Source organism: Vigna angularis, chromosome 7 (genome assembly GCF_016808095.1).
Source record: "Vigna angularis cultivar LongXiaoDou No.4 chromosome 7, ASM1680809v1, whole genome shotgun sequence".
In the NCBI taxonomy this organism is placed as follows: Eukaryota; Viridiplantae; Streptophyta; class Magnoliopsida; order Fabales; family Fabaceae; genus Vigna; species Vigna angularis.
This window is the reverse complement of record NC_068976.1, coordinates 33022734-33046737: the sequence shown is the minus strand read 5'-3', so window position 1 is coordinate 33046737 and position 24004 is coordinate 33022734. Positions and strand designations below refer to the sequence as shown.

At 33.5% G+C, this 24004-nt stretch overlaps 1 protein-coding gene across 2 annotated transcripts in view; it reads right to left on the bottom strand.

Annotated features, from left to right (window-relative positions):
• Window positions 1–9143, bottom strand: part of LOC108338065 (uncharacterized) — a 40151-nt gene extending 31008 nt beyond the window's left edge. Inside the window, exons 1-10 of one of the 2 annotated variants that reach the window (XM_017574737.2) lie at window positions 8845–9143; window positions 7527–8356; window positions 7144–7350; window positions 6935–6996; window positions 5983–6439; window positions 5060–5260; window positions 4533–4788; window positions 3906–4146; window positions 3635–3804; window positions 2978–3550 (exon numbers count right to left, since the gene is read on the bottom strand). In XM_017574737.2, the coding sequence (XP_017430226.1) occupies window positions 2978–3550; window positions 3635–3804; window positions 3906–4146; window positions 4533–4788; window positions 5060–5260; window positions 5983–6439; window positions 6935–6996; window positions 7144–7350; window positions 7527–8344 (2985 nt within the window). In that variant the 5' untranslated portion in view covers window positions 8345–8356; window positions 8845–9143. The other variant, XM_052880001.1, reaches the window with a different exon arrangement.
• Window positions 9144–24004: the final 14861 nt, after the last annotated feature.

Below are 24004 nucleotides of genomic sequence, written 5' to 3'. Positions count from 1 at the left end.
AGATGTGCATTGATTTTGAAGAAAAAAAATCATTACATGTGAGTATTGTATTACTCAGATGGCTAATATGTTTTTTAGCTTCCTATTAGTTTGTTAGTACCTAAACTTAGTTATGTAGTTAGTTAGTACACATGCCAACTGTTATTATGACAGTTGAACCTTTCTCTTTGTTTTATATAAGGAGACTCTTGTAAATTAGTTGAATTGAATACAAACAATTACAAAGAGCTTGAAGTTTCTTTGTAGCTATTTGCTCCTTCTTCCCCTTCCTTCACAACCTATGTGAAGATTTTGGAGAAACTAGATAATTGTAACTTCTTGCTGGAGGAACAAGTGGAACCATGAATTAAATTGTGTTGTCTTCAACACTCTATGTTTAGTCCGTGTATTTTGCATCAATTTCTTTATTAAGCTGATTGTGAAGCTGGAAAAATCAGTCCAGCATATAGACATGGAAACAAATGTTGTTGACATGGTTTCAATATAAGCTATTTCAATTGTCCTTTCTCGTATTCTTGAAAGTGTTCATTCCTATCAGGTTTGGGATGAACTTCATGAGCATTTTCACAAATAGACATGAGCAAGAGTACAACAACTTGGCGCTGAACTTCATAACTTGTCTCATGAAAATTGTTCAATGATGAAATTTCTTCAAATGAAAGCATTGGTTGTTGTCTTGCTTCTGTAGGTATCAGAATGTTGGTACGAGAGAAAACAGAGAAAATAGTAACAGAAAGAGAACTGCTTATTATTTCACTAATTAAGAAGAAGACACAAGCCGAGCACATATAAGCTCAAGAGAGGTTACAGTAGTTACACACTAATCATGGCAGAAAACAGAAAAACCCAGATAACTAACATCCAGTTGAATAACTGAATGCTTACATTTATCTCTAATAGTGGGAATATTGTTTCTCTTCAAGAACACATTGATGTGATCCTTAAAGGTTTGCCTCAAGACTATGAATATGTTATTTTTGTTATTGAAAGTAGGCGGCTTGAACATCTTATTGAAGAAGCTGAAGTTCTTCTAGCGCACGAGTCTCGGCTTAAAAAGTTTCAAAAGAAAGTTGTTCTTGATTGTGCTTCTGTTAATCTAATTCAAGCACCAACGCCTGATTCAATTTTGAAGAACGAAGAACTGCTGAAGTGACGACTTAGAATATGCAGAACCAAGATGCAAAAGCTCACTAGTTTTCTAGGATCTTCTTCCTTCCGTGGTGGTTGCAACTATGATTATAGAGGTGGTGATTGTGGTCATGGAGGACACTTTGCTAATATGAAGTGCCAAGTATGGAAATTTTGCTTCCCTTTGCTATCACCAGTTTGATCAGACTTGAAAGAATTAATATGAAATAAAGAAGATTTCTATTCAATTGATTCATTTGAAAACGTACATCAGTCTCTATATAGAGAACCCTAATCCTGAAGTAATAATTACAAAGAGATCTCTAGAATCTTCTAACAACTTCTATTAGCATCTAGTAATACATTTAATATTCTACCAACTTCTAGGAATGCATTTAATATCCTACTTACAACAATTAAAATTATTGCGCTCCCACTAAAGTCTAGTTTTACTTAAATTCTCAACGAAATTCAAGCCATATTTTCTAGAGAAACTTTCATCCATTTGCTCATTACAATATATACTCACATTTTCCTCAACACCAACAAGCTCTGCTCCACCTCTTGTATATCCTTCAACCAACTAGTGTCCTCCTTTGTAGCAATTACAACACCCCCCTGATGGTTTGGTAACCATAACTGGAGCAGGTTCATTGCCTACTCCCAACATTCAAAATTCTGATTCCAATTCATTCCCTAATGCTTCTTACATGTCACCGGATATAGTCAGAACATTCACCACAATGTTCAACATATTACATTGGTAATAGCGAAGGATTGTGAATCCAATCCTTTGGATCCTCCTATTTTTCAGCTCCTAATAATCATTACATTTCTTTAGCCCTTAATCATATAATTCTTGATCCAACTATCACTAAAAGTCTAACTAGCGTCAGTAAACTTGTTAAGGAAAATTTTGTTTACTTTGAATTCCATGCTATTCATCGTTTTGTTAAAACTTTTCGTTATTCAGTTAGTTAGGCTTGTTAGCTATTACTATGACAGTTGTACCTTTCTCTTTGTTCTATATAAAAGGACTCTTGTAAATCAATTGAATTGAATACAAACCAGGATAATTTTTAGTTTCACTTCCTTTCCCTTTCTCTCTCTCTCTCAAGAACTCTAATATTACAAAAATATAAGAGCATTGTATGATCCTATGCTCCCAACCAAGGATAACAACTTTGGTCCTTCTATGAGCTAACAAGACAGGAAGGAATTCATCTTGAATCCTCCACATATCTACTCTCCTTAAGTATTTCTTAATTTAGCCTTAGATCACATGTAGGAGGACTCTTTGAATGTGAGTTTAGACTTAACTCCACAAAATCAACTTGTTGAGAGAAGGCTTTTTCCCACTTATATCTATTCAAGCTCTATCTTAGTTTTGCCAAATACACGCCCTCATGCACAACAACTCTATTGGGCTGGGTGAGTAGATAATACAGTGGGTGACCCTTATAACTGATTTGAGATAAGCTTTGATGCCATCATAGAATGTGAGTTTGGGTCTAACTCAACTCTACAAAATTGACTTATATGACGACAAGGGTTGTTCCCCACTTATATTCTCTTTCTAGGTTCTATCTCTAGCCTATTTAGGACTGGGGGTTTTCCTAATAAGGATCATCCAATACCAGCATCACTATATTTATCAATCTCATATAAAAGGTGTTAGTTTGTACAATTTCAAAAAAGTCATTTAAATGATCATAGAAATGGTTGTTGTGGCTTAAGTTAATGGTGGACAAACTGTGTATTAGGAATCAATGTCGTATTGAATAGCTTTGTTCCCAAAGTTCAATATAAGTGAACAAATTCTTCCTTAAGATCCATTGAAGATATTTACCTGAACGTAAGAACTTTGAAACTCCTGCTGGGCTACAGATAGCTTTGAACTGAAGACAGACAAGAATTTCTGTTTTGAATCTTCACATTCTGCTATCAGAGATTCGACAGAACTGGCTGATAAATTATCAAATTCCTGATCCTCCTTTGTGTCATTTTCCAAAAGGCTAACATTTGATGGTTCTGAAGACGGCACAGTTGCATTTATGTCATCACAACCACTTATTCTTTGCCTCTTCACATGACAACTGTCAACCTTTAAAATTAAATGCCTTTTGGTCATCTTAAATTCAGAACTTTCAGATAATTGTTTTCCTTTGGATGCCAATGTTAAAGAAAAGTTTGAAGCAAGTGGAAGTATTTCAGCAAGATTATGATGTATGTGGATATTTAACAAAGGATCCAGGCGGAAATCTTCAGCATGCTCTCCAGCCAAAGCAAGAGCTTCACCGTACAGTGATGTAGCTTGACAAAAATCATTCTGTATTGCAGCAATAGCTGCAAGTGCATTCAAAGCAATAACTAACTTCCTGAGAGCTTCCTCACCTTCTATTTTGGTCTTGCTTATAAGAACCTACAGATTATGTTCCATAAAAAATTGATGTACATTTGTATATTGTATGTAAAACCAAATCAAAGATCCTTCCAAGTAACATACCATTAGTATTTCTTCCATAGTCATTGGTGTCTGCTGTAGGGAGCGCAACCCAGAACTTCCAACCTGGGGATGACAACAAGCTTGACGAAGCTTCAGCAAAGCATTCAGTAGCTTCCCTGCCTCGGTGTGAGTGATTAAAGGATCAGAGGAGCTTTGCAAAGAGATAGAATCTGGAATATGCATCAAATATTGCAAGTTCAATCATTACCATGGATACACATTTTCTTTCAAAGGACTTATAAAACGAAATTACACAGCACTGGGCAAAAACCTTGGCCTTTTCTATTAAGAATATCATTTCTCAAACTTTCAATAACTTCATGAGCATCTCTAACACAAGTTTCATGTTGCCTCTGGTAAAAGTGCTCCTCTACTGGTGAGAGTGTAAGCCAAGAGAGACACTCCTCTTGGGATGGAAGGTACAATTCATCAGCAACATGTTGTTTAGAAGAACGCCACATGATTTGTTTGAAAACTTTGTGTGTAAATTCCATAGCTCCCACATCTCCCTTCTGCATAAGTATGGAGTGATAGCTAAGCTAAGTAAGACAAATTCACAAACCTTTCTGAACTCTGCTGAGATGCACGACATGACAAAACTAGAGATGTCTAAACTAAAATGAAATTGCAAAAAGGTAATTGATTGTCTCTATACACATAAGGTTTATAGCATGTCAAATGAGAATAAAATTTGGACTTGAATTTCTGTATTCACTCTACCTGCAAAGAGTCCAAGATTATTATATTGTCTTTGGTAATTAGGTGACCATACGGAAATATAGCTTACTCCAAGTTGATATTCAATTTTTTTATGTATAAAATAGAAGGAAAAAAAAACTAGTAATAAGGAAAGTCAGTCAGCACCAGTTCATAAAACATTAACTTAAAAAGAAAATACCTCATAAGGATCTCTAATAACATCAGTCCACCACCTGTATGTATCAAAAGGACTGGCTACAAGGAACCTTAGAAGTCCATATAAGTCATCAAGTTTTCGCTGAATTGGGGTACCAGTAATACACCATCGATACTTTGAATGGAGTCTTAGAGCCATTTCAGTGGAAGCTGTAGTACTACTTTCCACCATTTGTGCCTCATCCAAGCAAACCCTCCACCAGTATATTCTCGTAAGAAGAGTTGGGATGACAGGGTACCTACAAGAAAAAAGAGGCTACTAAAAAACTTGGGACCATAATAGACATACTGAGATCTAAATTTTTTCTAAAATATAACATTAGTAAGGATGGTTTGTGAAAAGGTTTAAAATTAGAAATCATAAACAAAATATAACACCTCAAAGACACAGTCAAAACCTGATGGATGAAAAGATCAACCAAACTCATAAACTCGTCTTGAAATGTATGGATAAATTATCCTACATATAATATATAGCAAAGGGGGAATATGGCAATCTTTAGGGCAAACCTTTTTTGAAACCTCAGAAAGTGCCGATCACCTTCATGCCTATCAGAATCGTGAGACAGATCCTCTTTAAGCACATCATATGTAGTTAATACAATGTCAGCACTAGCAAGATCACTGATATCCATCACAGACGCATTGGAAAAAGATGTTTCTCGCACACCTTCATAGACACAAGTTTTCAAGGAGCCTTGATGCGTATGGCTATAATGACAAACAAAGTTAATGAGAACGTTTTTACTATAACAAATTAAAAAACTAAAACGGTGTTACAGTTTGAAATCATACTTCACAGAACATACTAAAGCATGGAGCAAGCACATTACTTCCAAGTCCACACAGGATATGCAGAAAACCCAAGTCCCAAGTTGACTATAGACAGTGTCTGATAGGATCTAAGGTAAGAGGATAGAAGGAAGAGGAAATGAGAGAGCAGTTAAGAAAGGCGGGAAAATGAGAGAGCGGTCAGGAAAGGCGGGATGGGAGATCTTATATAAATAGAGTTCTATTCATTGTTAGAAGGCAGCTAGCCATATACTTTTGTGTAAACAGGTCTTGGACCTTGTAGAGGGGGATTAGGCTCCCGTTATTGTATTTCGTTATACGTTACAGTAAATACATACAATCACAGTGAAATTCATACTATTCCTTTGTTCTTTCTTGTTTGATTGCCTTTGAGTGAGTGGGAGTTGTGAAACTCAGAAACCTAACAGTGTCAAAATACAATATATAAGTGAGAACAATCCTCACTTACAAACTAGTCTTGTAAAATTGAGTTAGGCCTTAAACCATTTTGTAAGACCTAAAAGCAGGACCTTGCCCAGAATTAAATAAGGTAGGAGGATCAAGTCCTCCTAAAGGCAACACACATGCTCACACACAAAAAAAAAAGAGCATTCGTAGTTTTGATCAAGAAAAACTTATACCGTATAATTTCATCATGCCACTGGGGCAGAATAGGAGCAGGGCAGACAATGAGAGTGGCGCCAGAGGCAATAGGAGATTCAGTAGCTTGAATTAGTTCAGAGCACATATGACATACATATTTTCCATCCCTCACAGCCACTGTAGTTTTATATGTCTTGCTTTCACATCCTTGTTTTGATTTCAAAGATTTTCCTTTAGGTGAATAACCAACACAATCTGCATGTTGCCAAGCATCACAAATGTCACACTGAACCCACAGTCCTTCATATTTAAGACTTTCGCTCACAGCTCCACATATGCACTCCACACGATCTCTTTTAACTCTCTTCAAAGTGACCTTTTGGTCAGCGTTAATTTGTGGCTCTAAATCAAATAATATGTCACTTCCAGATGCTGATCTACGGTGAGTAAAGATGCAAGCAAGCAATTCAACAGTTTTTCCCAAGCCCATCTCATCTGTTGCATCAAAATAAATTAGTCATAGAAGACTGAATTTTCAATTGTATTGGAAAATGGAAAACTATATGCATAAAACACCCACATAGTTTGTCAATAATATCATATATAAATACCAACTATAATATGATACTAAGTCAAAGACCAACCTCTCCATAAAATCTAAGGTATTGGTGGATGGCAAAGAATGGTTCATAAAAACATTTGATATAAACAGAAATTGATAGAATTTCAACAGCAAGATTCTATCAGTGGACTCGTGATCCTAAAGCCACAAGATCCAATGGACTATTCATTATGCAATAAATTTGACTGTAAACAGTCAATTCAATATGTCAAAAGAGGCCAACAAGAAAAAGGACTTTCTTTATATATAAAACAGTAGTTTCTCTACAGTAGTAAATATCTAGAACCTATCCAAACTAGAATGTAGCAAAGATCTACAAGATGATGTGAGGAAAAAAAATGAAATATGCAACATAGGTTGGGACCTACCAGCAAGAATGCCTCCAAATACATAAGGCGAAGAAGTCTCTGGGTACAATGAAATATTTCCACTGAAGCCATTGTAATTCAAATAAGCACAAGGGAAGAGAGAATGAATTCATAATAGTTGGGGGGTAGAGTGACCAGCCTTTCATGAATAATACAATAAAAAAGAATGCGTGGATATTATATTTTGAAAACTCATAGACAAAACTTACCTGAATGGATTGAAAAACATTTGAGAACTGGTGTCCAGAAAATCCACAGGTATGCATAGTGGAGAATGAAACTGATTTCTTTCTCTTTCACCCTGACTTTCTTCCACTGCTTTCTCTCTTTCTACCATCCAAAAAGCTGCACGCCTTTGATATGGCCTCAGTTTAGGAAGTAACTCTGGTATGTCATCTTCAATCATTGGCTCTGCTCTGTACACAAGATATATGAAAGATAAACAAAAAGGCTACACAGAATGTTTGAGATGAGATTGACTATCACTAGACCTCGGTGAAGATTGAAGTATGATTGTATGATCAAATGACCATTGTACCAACTATTCTATCCTTAAATTAGAATCCAAGGCCAAAGAGAATGTTTAACTTACTTTGAAGGCTTAATGGCTTCATATAAACCTGCAGGATCAAACCTTGCATGTTTCCTTGACCTGCAAGTGTCATCTACCATCTCTGTCTGTGGATCACCATCCATTTTCATACAGCTATAGAACCCATACCTAACTTCTGAAGTCATTATTTCTGGACGCAACCAAGACATTACATTTACCATACTCTTTTTCCATAGTTGTCTAGAAGTATCAAGAAGCGACTCACATGCATTGAAGCCGTTCTTTAGTACCTCAACCCTTACCCTGAGGGAGGAAATTTCCTCAGAAAGCCCAACCCCAAGAACTGGCCTCAGTGTAACAAACTTCAAACTTGCCAAGTGAAGAAGCCCAGTAACACCTTCGTCAGGTCCGTCAAAAACACCAGATAACAACACTGTATAAGTTTCCTCATGATCAACGGTAACTCTTCTTGCAAACTCCAGATGAATATCAGTATAGGGTAACACAGGCCAATGACCTAATTTAATTCGACCAAGAACATTACTTACATTACATACTCGAAATCTTAACAAGTACTGCTGATCCCGACAAAAATCCTCAGCCAACTCAAAACCAGAAAAACCTTCACTCAATTTTAAATCCCTCAAAACAACCTCAGAAATATCAAGGTGTTCACCCGACAACCAATCCAACCGAGCAACCTCCACAAAATAAGGCTTATCAATGCCACCAGAACTACCTTTTGCTTCTTCCCCTCCTTCTACAGCATTTTGTTTATTCAATTCTGTCTCGGCAGAAGCATCTGGGTCTAGTATTATCCCACCTGCTCGATGTGGTTTACTTTTTCGCCTACCCATCACTTTTCACCACTAGCAAAAACAAAAGTTGCTAAGCTATATTTCTTAACATAATACAATACAAAGATTACTCATGATTTTACAGACTTGAAAATGAAGCTCAACATGGAGCCAAACAACTCAAAGACTTCTTATCTCTAACACTTCGGTTATGAAAACAACACAATCAAGAAAAACAAAAGAAACACCTTGTCATAATAGAAAGTCAAGAACAAACTTAACAAGAATTAAGCATATCATAAGGCAAAGTAAGGAAGATTGAATGATAAACATTCAGGAGTTCGTAGACGCAACTACGGAACAAGAAATTGGAAAGAACAGAGGGTCAACTGAATCAAAGGGGTAAGAGCAAGTGATCAATTGCACCGCCGTAGCCTAATACAGAAAGTCAGAAACTTGAGATAATTTTGAGAGACCCTATAGAGCAGTGAGTTTTGCACGTGAATTTTTGCACGTGAATTTTTGCATGGGAAAATGTGAAAGGGGGTTAGAATTGGAACCTGAAAAGAGTGAAGAGAGCATGAATTTGGGAAGCGAGCGAGAAAGAGTATGCAGCAGAGAGTGAGTCACACGCGCGAGTTTGCGAAATTGGGAATGAAGCTGGAGAGAGAAACAGAAAGATTGATAGATAAATAGAATGCGAAAACAAAATAAAAGTGTGTTTGTCTATGTTTCTGTGAGTGAAAGTGTTGGACGCTGTTGTTGTTACAGCCGCAAACGTTGTTTGCAACGAATCCAGAGATCTTGGATCCGCTTTCATCTTCCCAACATCACCCTTCAACCCCTCTCCTATATTAAATTTTACCCATCTTTAATTGTTTGGTTAAATTATGATTTAGTCTTTTTATTTTCTTTATTCGGGATATTGATTCTGTTATTTTGTAAATTATTTTAAAATGTTGGAAATTCACAATTTTCAATTCATTCTTAATATTTATTTTTAATTTATATTTTTTAATTAAATAAAATATTTTTATGGTATTGAAATTAATATGTTAAATTTGAGATTGAATTGAAATAAAATAAAACTTGTATAATTAAAGGTTACACTAAGTTTAAAGGTTATTTGAAAACATAATTCAAAAACAATGAGAAAGATAAGGAAATTAAAAGTAAAAATTGAATATAAATTTATCTTTATTATTTTTTAACTTCGTTAGTTATTTTATAAGAAAAATAAAGAAATAGAAGATATAAATATGGATGATAAATATATTTTGAATTATGAATATTCTTTAAACTTATTATAGTTGGTGAAATACTCGTATTGATGAAATAAGGGTTAAGAATAAGTATATATACGAAATTGTTGATTTTAAAAATTAGGTAAGAGACCTCACACATCCTCGTAACATTTTTTATTTTTTTAATTAATAAAACATTATACATTTTTTTTAATTAATAAAACATTATAAACTATTAGGTAACTTAAAAATTTATTTTCATTATCTTTTGTCACTGGTTTTATTTCATTTTAATTTTTTTTCTACACCGTCTTTAACTTTTTTGAATTGTTTGACTTGTTTGATAGGTGTCAAATTCATTAATATTTCTAAAACATCATAATCCCAATAACATGTGTTTTCTTTACTATAATTTCATTCAAATATATATTGTATCTAAGAAAACAGAAACTAAAACTTTAATAAATTAAACATCTAGTCATTTTTACTTATTTATTTTCTGTTACGTGAGAATATTTAATTCTAACTTTCAAGTGTTAAATCATGAAACTTTTTTGTTTAGTAAATAACCTAAAATACTTTAATTTATTAGGTAACCTATAAAACTTTAGTTTCATTCATTTGAAGAACCTTCCTATTGCCACACAAATCTTCATTATCGCCCAATTGTCCAATAAGTTTGACATCCACAGTGTTCACCCATATTATCAATGTATTTTTCCTCACTGATATAAGTTCAAATGGTTTATTGTATCTCAAAAAACCAAATCTCAATTTCATCAAACTAAATAATAGAAGAAATTTGATGATTTCTAGTTGTTTAATTTTATTGTACATAAAGTCTCATTTTTTAGTATTCAATCGTGTAACTCATACTTTATTAAATAACATAAAAAAAATAAAAATAAAAACTTATATTTTTTTCCATATACTAAGTTTCTTTTAGAAATTTTTATTCTCTAATTTGATTCATATGATCTCCATCAAGTTTGCTTATATTTCTAATAGTTTCACTCTCCACAATTAGAAAAATAATAAGTCAGAATCTTTTCTCTACAAGTCTTTAGTAATTCAATAATGAGTAAAAGTGATTAAACTCTTATTTACTGAGTTTAGAAGAATCTAATCAATTAATTTACATCTTAATAGTCATTAATGTAAACTTTAAACACATCAGTAGTCGTTGTAATATTAACTGCACATTAATTCTGCTCAACTATTGTCGGAAAGCGGCCGTGAGACGCTTTCTTATGCATTAATCACTCGGTCATGTCCATCCAGTCTGTCACCGTATCCGATCGGTCAGCTATAAACTCATAGTAACACTTACTATATTTTTATTATGTTTTCTTGACATGCATGCAATTGTTGTTTGTTACTATATTGTAAGATTTGTGCAGGTATAATTTCTTCTTTGATATTATTTGTTAAGTTATTAAAAATATTTTTTTTATTGTAAATTTTTGTAAACATATTTAATTAATACATAGGGTAGTACAATGAGACTAAGTGTGAATGTGAGTATGGTTACAATTGTTACCCAATATAAATAAGGACGAATATGATTTTTTTAGGTGAAGACATATATAGTCAAACTCGCTCCTATTTTGTCTAAGTACATTCCTAAATATAATTCATAATGAAATAGATAAACATTGTGACTCGTTTGGGGTAGTTTATTTATACATGTTTGTTGAGAATTATGATTATTTTGAGGAGTCACAACTTTTTGGCTCTAAAAGAAAAGGCAAACAATAATAATAGAAAGACAATTCATAAAAAAAAGTCTAAAATGACCATTTTTCTTTCATAAGATCCATCTTAGTCCCTCCATTTCCAATGTCTTTTTGTTTTTCTTCATTATTGAAGTTGGCTAATATTATTAGAACACAATAATTTGGATTTTGTCTAAAAAGAGCATTTTCACTTCTATAAATTAATCACTTATACTTATAAATAATAGTAGGTATTATTCAAATTCATTCTAATCTTAATAGAAATTTTTACATCACTCCATATATTATATAATATATAAGTAATCAATGTTTAATTAAAAGTTAGAAGTAATTCTTTTTTGTGTAATTAGATTTTTTTATAAAGAATATTAGTCATAAATCAATTCTATAAATTAATTACTTACACTTACAAATAGGAATGACAAATAAACTCACAGTCATAGGTATTATTCGAATCCATTCTAATTTTATTAAGGAATTTATGCAACACTCCATATATGCTGGACAAACTCGCGCCTAATGGTCAGACGCCTAATGGGTGACTATCAAGTGAAGGATCTACTCCTGTTATAGTATTATTATATATTGACAAACATGTTCAACACCTTCGTTGAGGTCAAGCTCGAGCACATAATTTGAGGGGACAACATGAGAGTTGAGGTGCTCTTTAAGCTAGCCAGCACCAGGAAGAAAGGGAGGTACAAGTCCCTGTTGCAACAAGTGTTATCGTTTCCATCCATCATTGCAATGACTGAATGTGAGATCGTCGACTCGGGGGAGGCAACGTGGATGGAGCCTTACATAAGTTATCTAAAGCCTGAATATGTTCTAGAAGGGGAGGATAAGGATTGGGTGAGAAAAGTCGCTCGTTACACGTTGTTAGGGACGAGCTTTATCAGAGAGGATATAGTCGACCTCTATTGACGTGTGTAACTTTGGAGCAAACCCATTACATCATTCAGGAGACGCATGAAAGGATATACAGTTACCTTTTTAGGGCACGCACAATGATGGCTCGAACCCTTAAAGCCGCATACTTTTAGGTGACGATGGAGGGAGATTACGCCATTTATGTCTGAAGATGTATGACTTACTAGAAGGGGTTATCAGTCTAATAGAAGGGGAACTTCTTGTTCCCTTTTTTTCTCATAAAAGTGTGGTCGACCACTCTGGTTGACTATAACTCTGAAGAATATTTTCTTGAAATTTTTGAAGGAGTCCCAATATGAACCTAGAAGTGAAGCCTTTAACTTCTTTATTAAAGAGACCCACATAGCCTGTTAAGACTAAATCTTCTATGTGCTTAAACACTCTCATGTTTTGAAGTTTAACAAAATAACATTAAACAAAATAATAATCTGAAAACAACATAGGGTGAAAATACAAAGACTTAGAACCAAAATCTCCAACACAGAAAATCTTAGGAAAACACTTAGGATTTTAGGAAACAGAAAAACAGCTAAGTCAATCACCTAGATGCAATGATAAAAGAAGTCAAAAGCGTCTAAGATAGTTGAAGCTAAAAGCGTAAAGCTTATCATACCTAAAGGGTATTTAGATAATCTCTTGGGAACACAATACAATGTCAAAGACGATGTCATTAAAAAACACATTAAAAGACTAAAACTTAAGACACTAGAGAAAACACAAACAAGCTAAACGTTGTCTGTCTGTAAAGTCAAAATAACAAAAGTGTTTATTCTGCCTAAACAATACCATGAGCTAAAACATCACTTCGTCAAACAATGAAGTCTTTAATCAAGCTTGCTACCTTTAGAAGAAAAGTGTAATTGCCAAATGCTACCTAACGGTAGAAAATCAAAAAGCAATTTGTTGTTCTAAGCTAGCATTAAATGATATTAAATGCTCAATGTTAAAAAATAACATATATGTTGCATGCACAACTTACTCTATTATTTTCATATGAGCTATTCTACTTGCATCCACAAAACTTCAAATCAGAACATCAAAAGTGAACGTTAGAGAAAAAAGAGATATTCACATAATGTTCTTCACTTAAAGTCATGTCTAAAAGAACGTACAACTTTGATCGAGGTCGTATCCGAATCAAATTAATATGCAATTAAAGTACAGTATAGACTAGGAAGTGACTCCTAGGTCGTTTCTGAAGGACCAAATATTGGTTCAGTCATTAGATCGAACACTTGGTGGGGGTGTTTTTGGACATTTTTGTGTAGTGAAATAAATTAAGCGAAGGTTAATACGATCTTCAAAAACATGAATTAAGCAAACAAATTGCACAAACCCAATCAAATCTGCACTCACAGTCCAATTAACTAAGCGAAAATCAAACACCAATTAGGCAACTAAGCGTATACTTAATTGCAAGCACAATCTCGAATTGACATCATGCAAGGCAAGAATAGAAACGTAATTACCAACCGGAAATCTAAAGCAAGCATTGCAATATCCCCAATTACCAACCCAAACAGTTTCACTCTTTCATTAAAAAGAAATTAAAACACACATTGCAGCAAACAAAATTCCTCTCAAAAACGCAATAAAAACATAAATGAAAATGCAAATATGTGACAAAAATTTAAATGCAAATGGGCAAAACGAAATTGCAATGAAAACGTAAATCCAAATAGTAATGGAAAACGAAATCTAAATTGAAGCAAAAAAACAAAACAAAATTGTAATTAGACCAAGATATTCGACAGAAGAAGGAAAAGAGGCAAAACCTAAAACCCCCAAAAGGGGGAGGGGGGAGAAAACGCACCAATGCTCCAAAACCTAAGAAAGAAAAATGTAAAATGAGGGAATGAAATGTTTCAAATCTGATTTTGGGTTTTAAAACCCCAAAAGACAAAAATGTCCTCCATATGGGCTTCTTACAAAATAAGAGCTAAAATTGGGTACAAAGGTGCAAATTTGTCCAAAACTAAAATAATTAAAACTACAAAACAAAATTAAATGATGTGGGAGCCCTCTTGAAGTTCTAATCATAATTCCAAAATTGTCTTGCAATTAATAATGAGAATAATTAGATTCTGATAATCCGAATTAATTAAAAATATGAATTACTGATCAAATTAAGCTAAATTAGTGAAAATAAGACAATAATGAAGAATTAAACACAGTTCACTAGTAAGATTCGGTGCAAAAAGTTAAGTGAATAGTATAAAATAATGATTCATCAAACATACTTCAAGCAAATGACTGAAAAAGCAAGTATGTTCTGACAAGTTGACTTTATCCAATGACTACTGTACATGAAGAAAGAGAAAGTACAAGAATCAAGGCCAAAATCTTAGTCTAACAGACATTTATCCAAACGCTTATAAATAAAGAGCTTTCAAATGAAGAATCAAGAGGTAAGTTAGAGAAAAGCTTACAACCAAATATTCATCATGAGAAGCGTTCAAAAAGAAAGAAAGACCTCAAGGAAAAAAATACATACGAGTAGAAAAAGAGAAGAGAAAAGAGAATAAAAGAAAAACTCTCGAGCTTCATTGATATACTACTTACTATTTGTAATAAAGTGAAATAGAGAAAAAAGATAAACACCTGCGGGTGTTTAGACTGCATTGTATTGTAATTACATCCTGTCTGCGAGAGTAATAGTCTGAATGACGTGTAAGCAATCGTTGATTTCAATTCTGAAGAGAATTAAAACATTTGTTGTAACTTGGTTGAGTTAAGGAAATCTAGGCAAGGTTGCTTAGTATCAGGAGTGGTATGAATACTCATTCAGTCTAGGGTAACAGGAGGTTACTCGCTGACTAAGGAGACTAAGAGTGGTGAGAATACTGATCTAGTCTAGGGTAATAGGTGGTTACTCACAGACTGAGAAGACCAGGAGTGGTGCGAATACTCAGTGTAATCTTACGGAGATTATAGTATAACCCTTTATGGAGGAGACTGGACATAGCTCAGTTGGAGTCAACTAGTATAAAATATCTGTGCAATTATTTTTCTCTCTTGCCTGAATGCTTCTCTTACAAAACTTACAATTGAGTTTTTATTTCTAAACGAACAAACTTCCCAAGCTAAACGGTTACTATTAAACAAAGGAAGTTCTTATAAACTCTACAGTGTACATTCTGAGTAGCATGACAAAATCATTTCTTGAAACAATCTTTCATTAGGTAGAGCGTCTAAGCATTTAAAATAAAATCATAAAGCTCTACAACATGCTATATCAGAAGAGTTGCGAAAAGAATTTTTTTCATTAACATTATTCAACCCTCCCTTCTAGTGTTTTTCAGGTACTTCACAGCCAACCCCCGGGGACATGTGCAATAAAAGTATGCGTCTAAACATTTAAAATAAAATCATAAAGCTCTACAACGTGCTATATCAGAAGAATTGCGAAAAGAATTTTTTTCATTAACATTATTCAACCATCCCTTCTAGTGTTTTTCAGGTACTTCACAACCAACCCTCGGGAACATGTGAAATAAAAGTACGTAAAGCATTCAAGAGACAGAGACAATTATACTTCCTTATAGATCAGTTTGAAAGCTTGAATACAACCCCAACTGCTAGGATGCAGCTGTGTTGATGTGTTAAACTGTCTTTTTATCGGAAAAAATAGAATAAACTTGGTCTCCACTAATGTAGCATAAGGGGAACCAAGGTATAAATCCTCAGACTCAGCTAAAATCAAGTTTAAAGTGTTAAGTAAAGTCCTGTTATTTTATTTACTAATTATTAACTACAAAACAAGGTGGGGAAAGAAATTCAATTTGAAAGAAAGGAAATTTAACAAATAATGCATGCTCCTATCTATTTGAAACTAGTACATGTATGAAAAAAATGAGAATGAAATGGTCTGCTTAACAAAAATGGATGTAATACATGAAAGATGATATGCTAATGCTTAAATGAATGCATGAAAGATGTTATGCTTCCTAAAAGGAACAAAGATGCAGAATTTAATCTAAAATAACTCCTATTTTTATCAATTTCAAAATGTTATAACTAACTATATAAGGAAAGAAAATAAGAACCTAACTAGTGAAATAAATATCATCTAATATGCTAAAAATTGAAATAGGAAAGTAAACTGTTTATGTAGAGAATGAAACATACAAGTGATGAATCCTAATTCTACTAATGCATCTAAAGCATGAAAACAAATCTCAAATGAACACAACAATATTGAACAAGACATGAAACTTAAACTAAAACAAAATTGAATTTAAACAATTATCCTAAGTCTATCATATATCAAATCAAATAAAGCAAAGAATCATACAAAGAACTTTGGTAAAGATAATTTCCAGACTTCAACATGCATTGATTGCATGAAAAGAGTCTTAAGCACTTTTCAGGAAAACCTTCTGTAAAATAAAGCCCACTTTGGGGTCTTTGAGTTCATATTTTAGAACTTAAATTGGTAACTCCCATTCAATTAACAAATCTATGTGTGTTCAATTCAGAAACATGCCTTTAACCCTACCAATCATTAGAACAAAAACAAAACAACTACATGTGCTAGACATTTAGGAAATCAAAAATGAAAACCAAAATGAACATAACAACATCTAACTCCTACACATTGCAATCAAAATGAAATCATTATCTACCTAAACTAGTTTCTAATTAAACCTACAAAATCAAGTAACAATTGAATAAACGAATAAAAAAAATACTTCTCAAACTCATTAAAGCATATGAAATTAGAAGGAATCAATACAAGAAACATAAAGGAAATCTGTAAGAATCCAACATCAATATTCAACATCAAATGGAATCAACATATACGAGTGTTGAAAATTAAAGTCCATATGCAAGAATTGAAAGAGTAATCTGAATCATAAAATTAAACAAGAGCAATAAAATGGAAATGTAAAGATTCATTAAAACTTGAAAATGAAATTACAATATTGATACTAGAAATTACCAAGAACTCCCATGGTCTGTCACTCTAGCGAGAGCCTAAGCGAAATCCATTGCAAGAAAATCTCTCGACTCTACGAAAACAAAAAAACTTAACTACTATGAACCCTCTCTCTACCCTTCGCTACTCACATGTTTTCTCCACCTCAACTACTATGTCTAATGATGTCTCTTCTCCTTCTTTTTAGAGAGAAACCCCTTTTTATAGCGTGAGAAACTAGCGGGAAAAGGGAAAGGGAAAAAAAATCTCACCTTTCGGCGCTTCGCATTTCCCCATCGAATGTCTCTCGTTCACTTCACTCACCAGCTTGTGTTTAAACCCTTTGATCACTTTAGTGTCTTTTAAAAACATTACAGACATTGAAAGCCCATTTGTACAATTCAAAATCGATTTTATTAAATTTTAAATCGATTTCAATTTTAACAGATTAAACCAAAACACGAAAACAACACAAAGAAACACTAATCGATTTCAATTATAACATAACCGATTAAAATTCGTGAAAACAGTTTTTCATACAAAAACATTAACCAAACAAGAAATCATCAATCATGCATACACCATACATTCACATACAAAAACTTATAATGCATGAGTGCATGAAATTACCAGTTTACGTTACCACATCGAGTTACTCAAGAATCTTTGATATATTCCACTGTAATCCATCCTTGAGAACTTCTCTACTTCTATAGCAACTTATTTTCCTGCAAGACTTTCAAACGGTTTCGATGCAGGTACCCAAATAAACTTGGGGCCTTTATGGTTAGTTATAAGAGATTGTTCCTTTGGAATCCACTTGTACTTTCCTCTTGGAAAACCAACCTTTCCGTAGTAACAGTTCCTGACAGTATGCCCAATGGTATTACAATAAAAGCATGCATTTATAACAGGTTTGCTTAGATCAATGAATTTCTTATAATTAATTTTATTGCTCTTAGCCTTATAACCTATTCCTTGTCTATTTATTGCTCTACCTTGTGACCTTAAAACAACATCTAAGTTATCTTTTCCTAGAGTAAATTTAGATAGCGTACTTGTCAAGTAATCAATCTTTTCTAAATGAGCATGACAGTTTTCACATTTTTTCTCTACAATTTGGACTTCAGTTTTAACAGATTGCAAAGCATCTTCCAATTCATGTGTGAGCTTTTCATTTTCTTTAACAAGGTTATTGATACGATATTCAAAATTTCTTCTTTCAGAGTTTAATCGATTTACCTTGTATTGCAATTTCATAGCTTCTGCATGCAACTCTTGGTATGTGTCAAGCAGCAAGTCATACTTTACTTCGATAGGCTCACTCTTGAAGTCGTTGTCATTGTCCTCTGAATCTACTATCCAGCCATGAAACACAAATTTGACTCCTCCTCAACACTTTGGTCACCATCTCTTGATGTTTCATCATCGCTGTTCTCCAGGCAATGTAAGCCTTTCTCTGCTTACTTCTTCTCTTGTCTTGTGGATACTTGGAGTCAGTCTTTTGTCTGGTTTTCAACTCTGGACATTCCGGCTTTATGTGAGCATCTTTACCGCATTCATAGCACATCACATTTTTGGTCTTGGAGTTCTTTCTTCCTCTTTTTGTGTAACCTGCATGGTCAGTTGCAACAGTTCTATTTTTCATGAATTTTGTAAACTTTTTTACCATCATATTCATGACCTCTTTCTCACATATCTCTGCCTCAGACTTAGCATTAGATTCAGCCTTCTTGGAGGTTCTTTTGTTTGTAGCCTTGAGCGCAATTGATTGTTTCTTTTCAATCTCCTCTTCTTCCCTCAATCTACCAAGCTCCAGTTCATGTTCCCTAAGCTTGCCAAACAAAGTTGCCATATTCATGTTAGTTAAATCTTTTGACTCGGATATGGCAGTTACCTTAGGTTGCCAGCTTTTGTTTAGGCTTTTCAGAATCTTGATGTTGATTTCTTCCTTTTCAAAAGCCTTGCCGAGATCCATCAGATGGTTGACTATATGTGTGAACCTTTTTTGCACATCATAAATGGTCTCTCCTGCTTTCATCCTAAACATTTCATACTCCTGCACTAGGGAATTCTTTCTGGCACGCTTGACTTCATTTGTCTCCTCATGTGTGACTTCAAGAACTTTCCACATTTCTTTAGTTGTCTTGCATTGGGAAACACTGAAAAACTCATCTATTGTGAGAGCAGAAGGAATAACATTATGTGCTTTAACATCATATTGTGCTCTCTAGTTTTTCTCTTGAGTCCACTCAGAAAAGATTTTCAAAACAATTTTTCCATTTATCACATGAGTGAATTCAAATGGACCATTGAGTGTAGCATCTCATACACCCTTGTCTACTGATTCAAGAAAAATTTGCATTCTTATTTTCCAAAAGGCATATTTTTCGCCAAAAAATAGGGGAGGTCTATTTGTGGAAGCACCTTCACCAAAGGTCTGAGAAACAAGAGCCATTTTCAGGATCAAATAATCGATTAGACAAAAAGGTTAATCGATTTGTTTTTCAAATAATTTTTGAAAACTAGCTCTAGTGCTAATTGTTAGAATTGATGAGCTTTGTTTCTATACACCAAGAGGGGGGGTGAGTTGTTGTTTTATAAAAATACTTGTTTATCAAATATTTTTCGCAAAAGGAATGAATCTTTAAATCTTTCTTGAACAGTAAGTGATATGTATGCAATGTAACAATATGCATATTCGAATGATGACAATATGTAATCGATTAATGCAGAGAGATAAGGAGAAGAAAAATCAAACTCTGAGTTTTATACTGGTTCAGCCTCAATGCCTACATCTAGTGTCCTTTCAATTAACTTGAGATTGAAAGCCAATTTGCCCTATAGAGATATGAGTTTTTACAACAAGGGCTTTACAGCGACCACACTGTCAAAATGTAAGTCACCTCTTTAACTCACTAATCTAATATAGTCAAATACAACAACCCTACAGCAAGAACAATCCTCTCCTGTTGTCAACCCTTTGAGAACCCTCTCAAAGTACAAGAACTTCTCGTTCTTCTTCCTCGTGACACGCACAGAGAAACATCAACCCTAGTATTTCAAATTCTCCTGATCACACAGCAAGCACCTCCGTTGTGCAGAAAGACCAGACTCTTCAAATCCGTAAAGCTTGTCTCTCAAGAAATCTTCAAGAATAGTCCACCACGTCAAGTTCTTGTTTCTTGGAGCGTTTGATCACCTCTGTGAAACCTTTCAACTCAATCTGAATCAGATATGAAAATGTTAATCTCGATTTTCTTACAGAAATCAAATCAATGCGTCTATATATAGTTTTATTCATTTCAGACGCAATATAATTAATTACTCTTTTAATCTAATCGGTTACATTAAACACTTGTAACAAATTTATAACTAACTCAGCTCCTTAATTGAATACACAATTAATGCAATTGATTTCCATTTAATGCTTGGTCTACACATTTAAAAATATGACCGTTGAAACAGTTATGACAAGCATGAAATAGTTTTCAAATCAATAATAGACTTAATTGAATACAAAATCCATGTAATTGATTAAGCTTCAACACTTAGCATATTTTTGAAAACCTTTCTTTCTAATTCACATCACAGCACACTTGAAAAAGATATGTGCAAACACACGTGTTTCAATCGATTCCCCAACTATTATAATCGATTCAAAACAAGTTGTTTTTCCTTAGTTTAAAAACACAAGTTGTCTGATGACCTGAATTGATTATCACACCACTATAATCGATTTAGTCATTCATATATGCTTATGTGCATGTGAATTCCATAAAATCAAAACGTATAGTATGCATACACAGGTATAATCACTATACTAACAAGGTATGCATCATTCAACACATTATATGTTCAACATATATGACAGTCATAATATGTGCATATTTCACAGTAAGTGGTCAAATAGAATGACTTAATTTTCAACACCAAGACGGGGGGTAAATTGGTGAAATACAAAAATAATGTTTTCTTTAAATCTTTTTGGCAAAGTAGATGACTATAAAAACTTTCTTGAAACACAAAGAAAAAGATTTTTAAGTGCAGCGGAAATAAAGTTGATTAAACGTAGTATAGAGTCGATTAAGTAAAAGTGTAGGGATAGAAAAATCAAGCACTGCTTTTTATACTGGTTCGGCCAAGCGTAGATATAGTGTCCTTCCTCACCAAGAAGCAAATGCACTATAATGATCAAGGTTTTTACAACAAGGCTTTTATAGAGACCTCCACGTCAAAAATATAAAACACCTCTCTAACCCTCTAATCAAAATATAGGCATACAACACACAAAGACCAGCAGTAAGATGTCCCCTCTCTTGCCGTCTTCAACCCTTTGAGAAACCCCTCAAAGTCAAGAACGCAGCACACTCTTCTTCCTGTAATCACAACAGGGAAATAACCCAATCTTCAGTAGATTGTCAACTCTGATCTTCCAGCAACACCTCTCTGTGCAGATTTGATCAACTCTTTGAAATCCCAACAATCTTGCTTCACAAGAAATCACAACTTGATATTCACACTTTCAATCTTGATTCTTGGAGCGTTTTCCTCTTCTCTGTAAGATCACACATTTCTGTAATGAATATGAAAATGTTAGAATTCACAAAAGTTCTTACAGAATTCAAATTCGCGTTAATATATATATAAACACATCTCAGACGCATTTTAGTCGACTTAGCTACTAATGCAGTCGAATATCACAATTCAGTTAAAGCAGTTAGCAGCAATCAATGTAGTTAATTGAATGTACAATTAATGTAGTCAAATCACAATAAATGTTTGGTCAACATATTTAAAAATATTGTCATTAGACACTTTAAGACAAGCATTAACAGAATTTCAAAACATAACAAACTTAGTCGAATGACTTACGCACAGACTTTGTAACAGTTAAAACATAGTTTTGAAAAACTTTCTCTTCAAAAATTCTCACAGCACACTTTGAAAAAGTTTGTGCAAATCCACGATTTTTAATCGACTTACTTCATAATGAAGTCGACTTAAAACTGCTGTTTTACTACACAATTTAAGTTCAACTAAAGTGCATGTGGTTTTTCTTTTCCAAAACAATTTTCATGTAATCACAGATTAAATCTCACATATATAACATGGTGAATTACAATGATCAACACAACACAAACATGTTCTCATATAATCATAATCATGAAAGTAATGAACATGTAACACATAAACACATGTGTTATTAATTATGTGTCGTCATCATAAAAAACCAGAAGCTCTGAGATTGTAGGTTCAGCTAAACCAGTGCTCTTCCTATCAACAATCTCAACAGTAAGCATCAACACATACAACATATGACATATAACACAGTACATATTCATATATTTTTATTATCAATGTGTTGTCATCATAAAAAACCAAAGTCACAGGGATTGGGTTCAGGTATCACAGTACTCCCCCTATCAACAATATATATTATAACAAAAAATGTTATGACTTTAATACAAAGTTTTAGTGTTAATGATTTTGTTTGAATCTTGTTAATTAGTTAAGATAATTGAACAATTATTTGTTCTTTAATAATTATTAAATGTGTTTATTCAAGGAAAAATTAAGGTTAATACAAAATTTTATCCTTTTCTTTCTTAAATTTTAAATTTTTTATAATTTATTTTATGTGGTTAATTGCATATAAATAATAGATTTTTCTTCCATAATCCTAATTGCATGTTAAATCATATTATTCATTTATGAAATTCAAACAAAACTGGTAAACTTCCTTTTTTCTTTCTTTCTTTTAATAATTATAGTCACACTCTATAAACCAAACATGAATGTTGCTCTCACCTCTCCAAATAGTTATTTTTTTCAAAAACTTTCATCTTCTTTCTTTGAGAACCCATCCAAATATAATCTTTTTCTTTGTCAGAGACTGGGGTTGCATTCACGATGACAAACTCATGAAGTCTAATCGAACAGATTCTCCATTTGAGTAAGTCAAAATTTTGGTCTCCTTTGATGCCTAACTAGTTTTGTCTTTGTTTGTACCCTTTCTTGGGTTGCATGTGCTCTTAGAGTCTTATATTTCACTTTTTTCTAACCAATGAGTTTTTTTGGCTTGGTCCGATAATGTTTTCAATGTCTCTAGGTTGAGGTAGAGGGCTAGCAAGTTCGAGGATAATTTGAGGCTTTTTTGTGTAGTTGAGTTATCTTCTAAGGTGAAATAAGCTAAATTTGAGTCAATTTTGAGTAAATTCTGATTTTAAATCATTTGTTGGTGAATTTGTCACGTTGTGATTGTGAATTTTGGTTACTTGAAATTTTGTTGTGATTGCTTTTGCTTGATTAGTAAATGAATTGAAATTGTATGATAGTTTTGGGTGTTGTAAGATGTTGTTGAGTTAGTGTTGTTGAATTGTAGAAATTTTGATTTATGAGATATATTTGGGATGATATGTATTGTTGGGATTTGATGAGTGTGGTTTGATCATGAAATTGAACGAGAAAATTTTAAATTGAGGAATTGGCCTCATTGGTACCACATAGGAACTATTTAAAATCTATATGAACTAAGGAAGAAATGAAAAAGGTACCAATTAGACTCAATGAATCAAGCTAAAACCTTCCCATTTAGTTTTGGTTGCTAAGATGATGTTGAGCGGCAACTGGTGGTGCTAAGCGCCAACTTTATTTTCCAAGTCAGGGAGCATTTTCGTTCCAAATTGTTGAGCATTAAACCTTACCATTAGCACCACTTATAGGGAGCCACTTACTTTATGGCACTGAGCACCGGTTCTTGTCATTGGGCTGTAAACCCACTAGAAGCACAATGACCCTCTTTGCCATTGAGCTCCAATTCTGCTGTGTGTTTTGATATGCTGTTTATAGTTTTGGTGGTTTAAATCTTTGATATATGGTTGTTTATGAA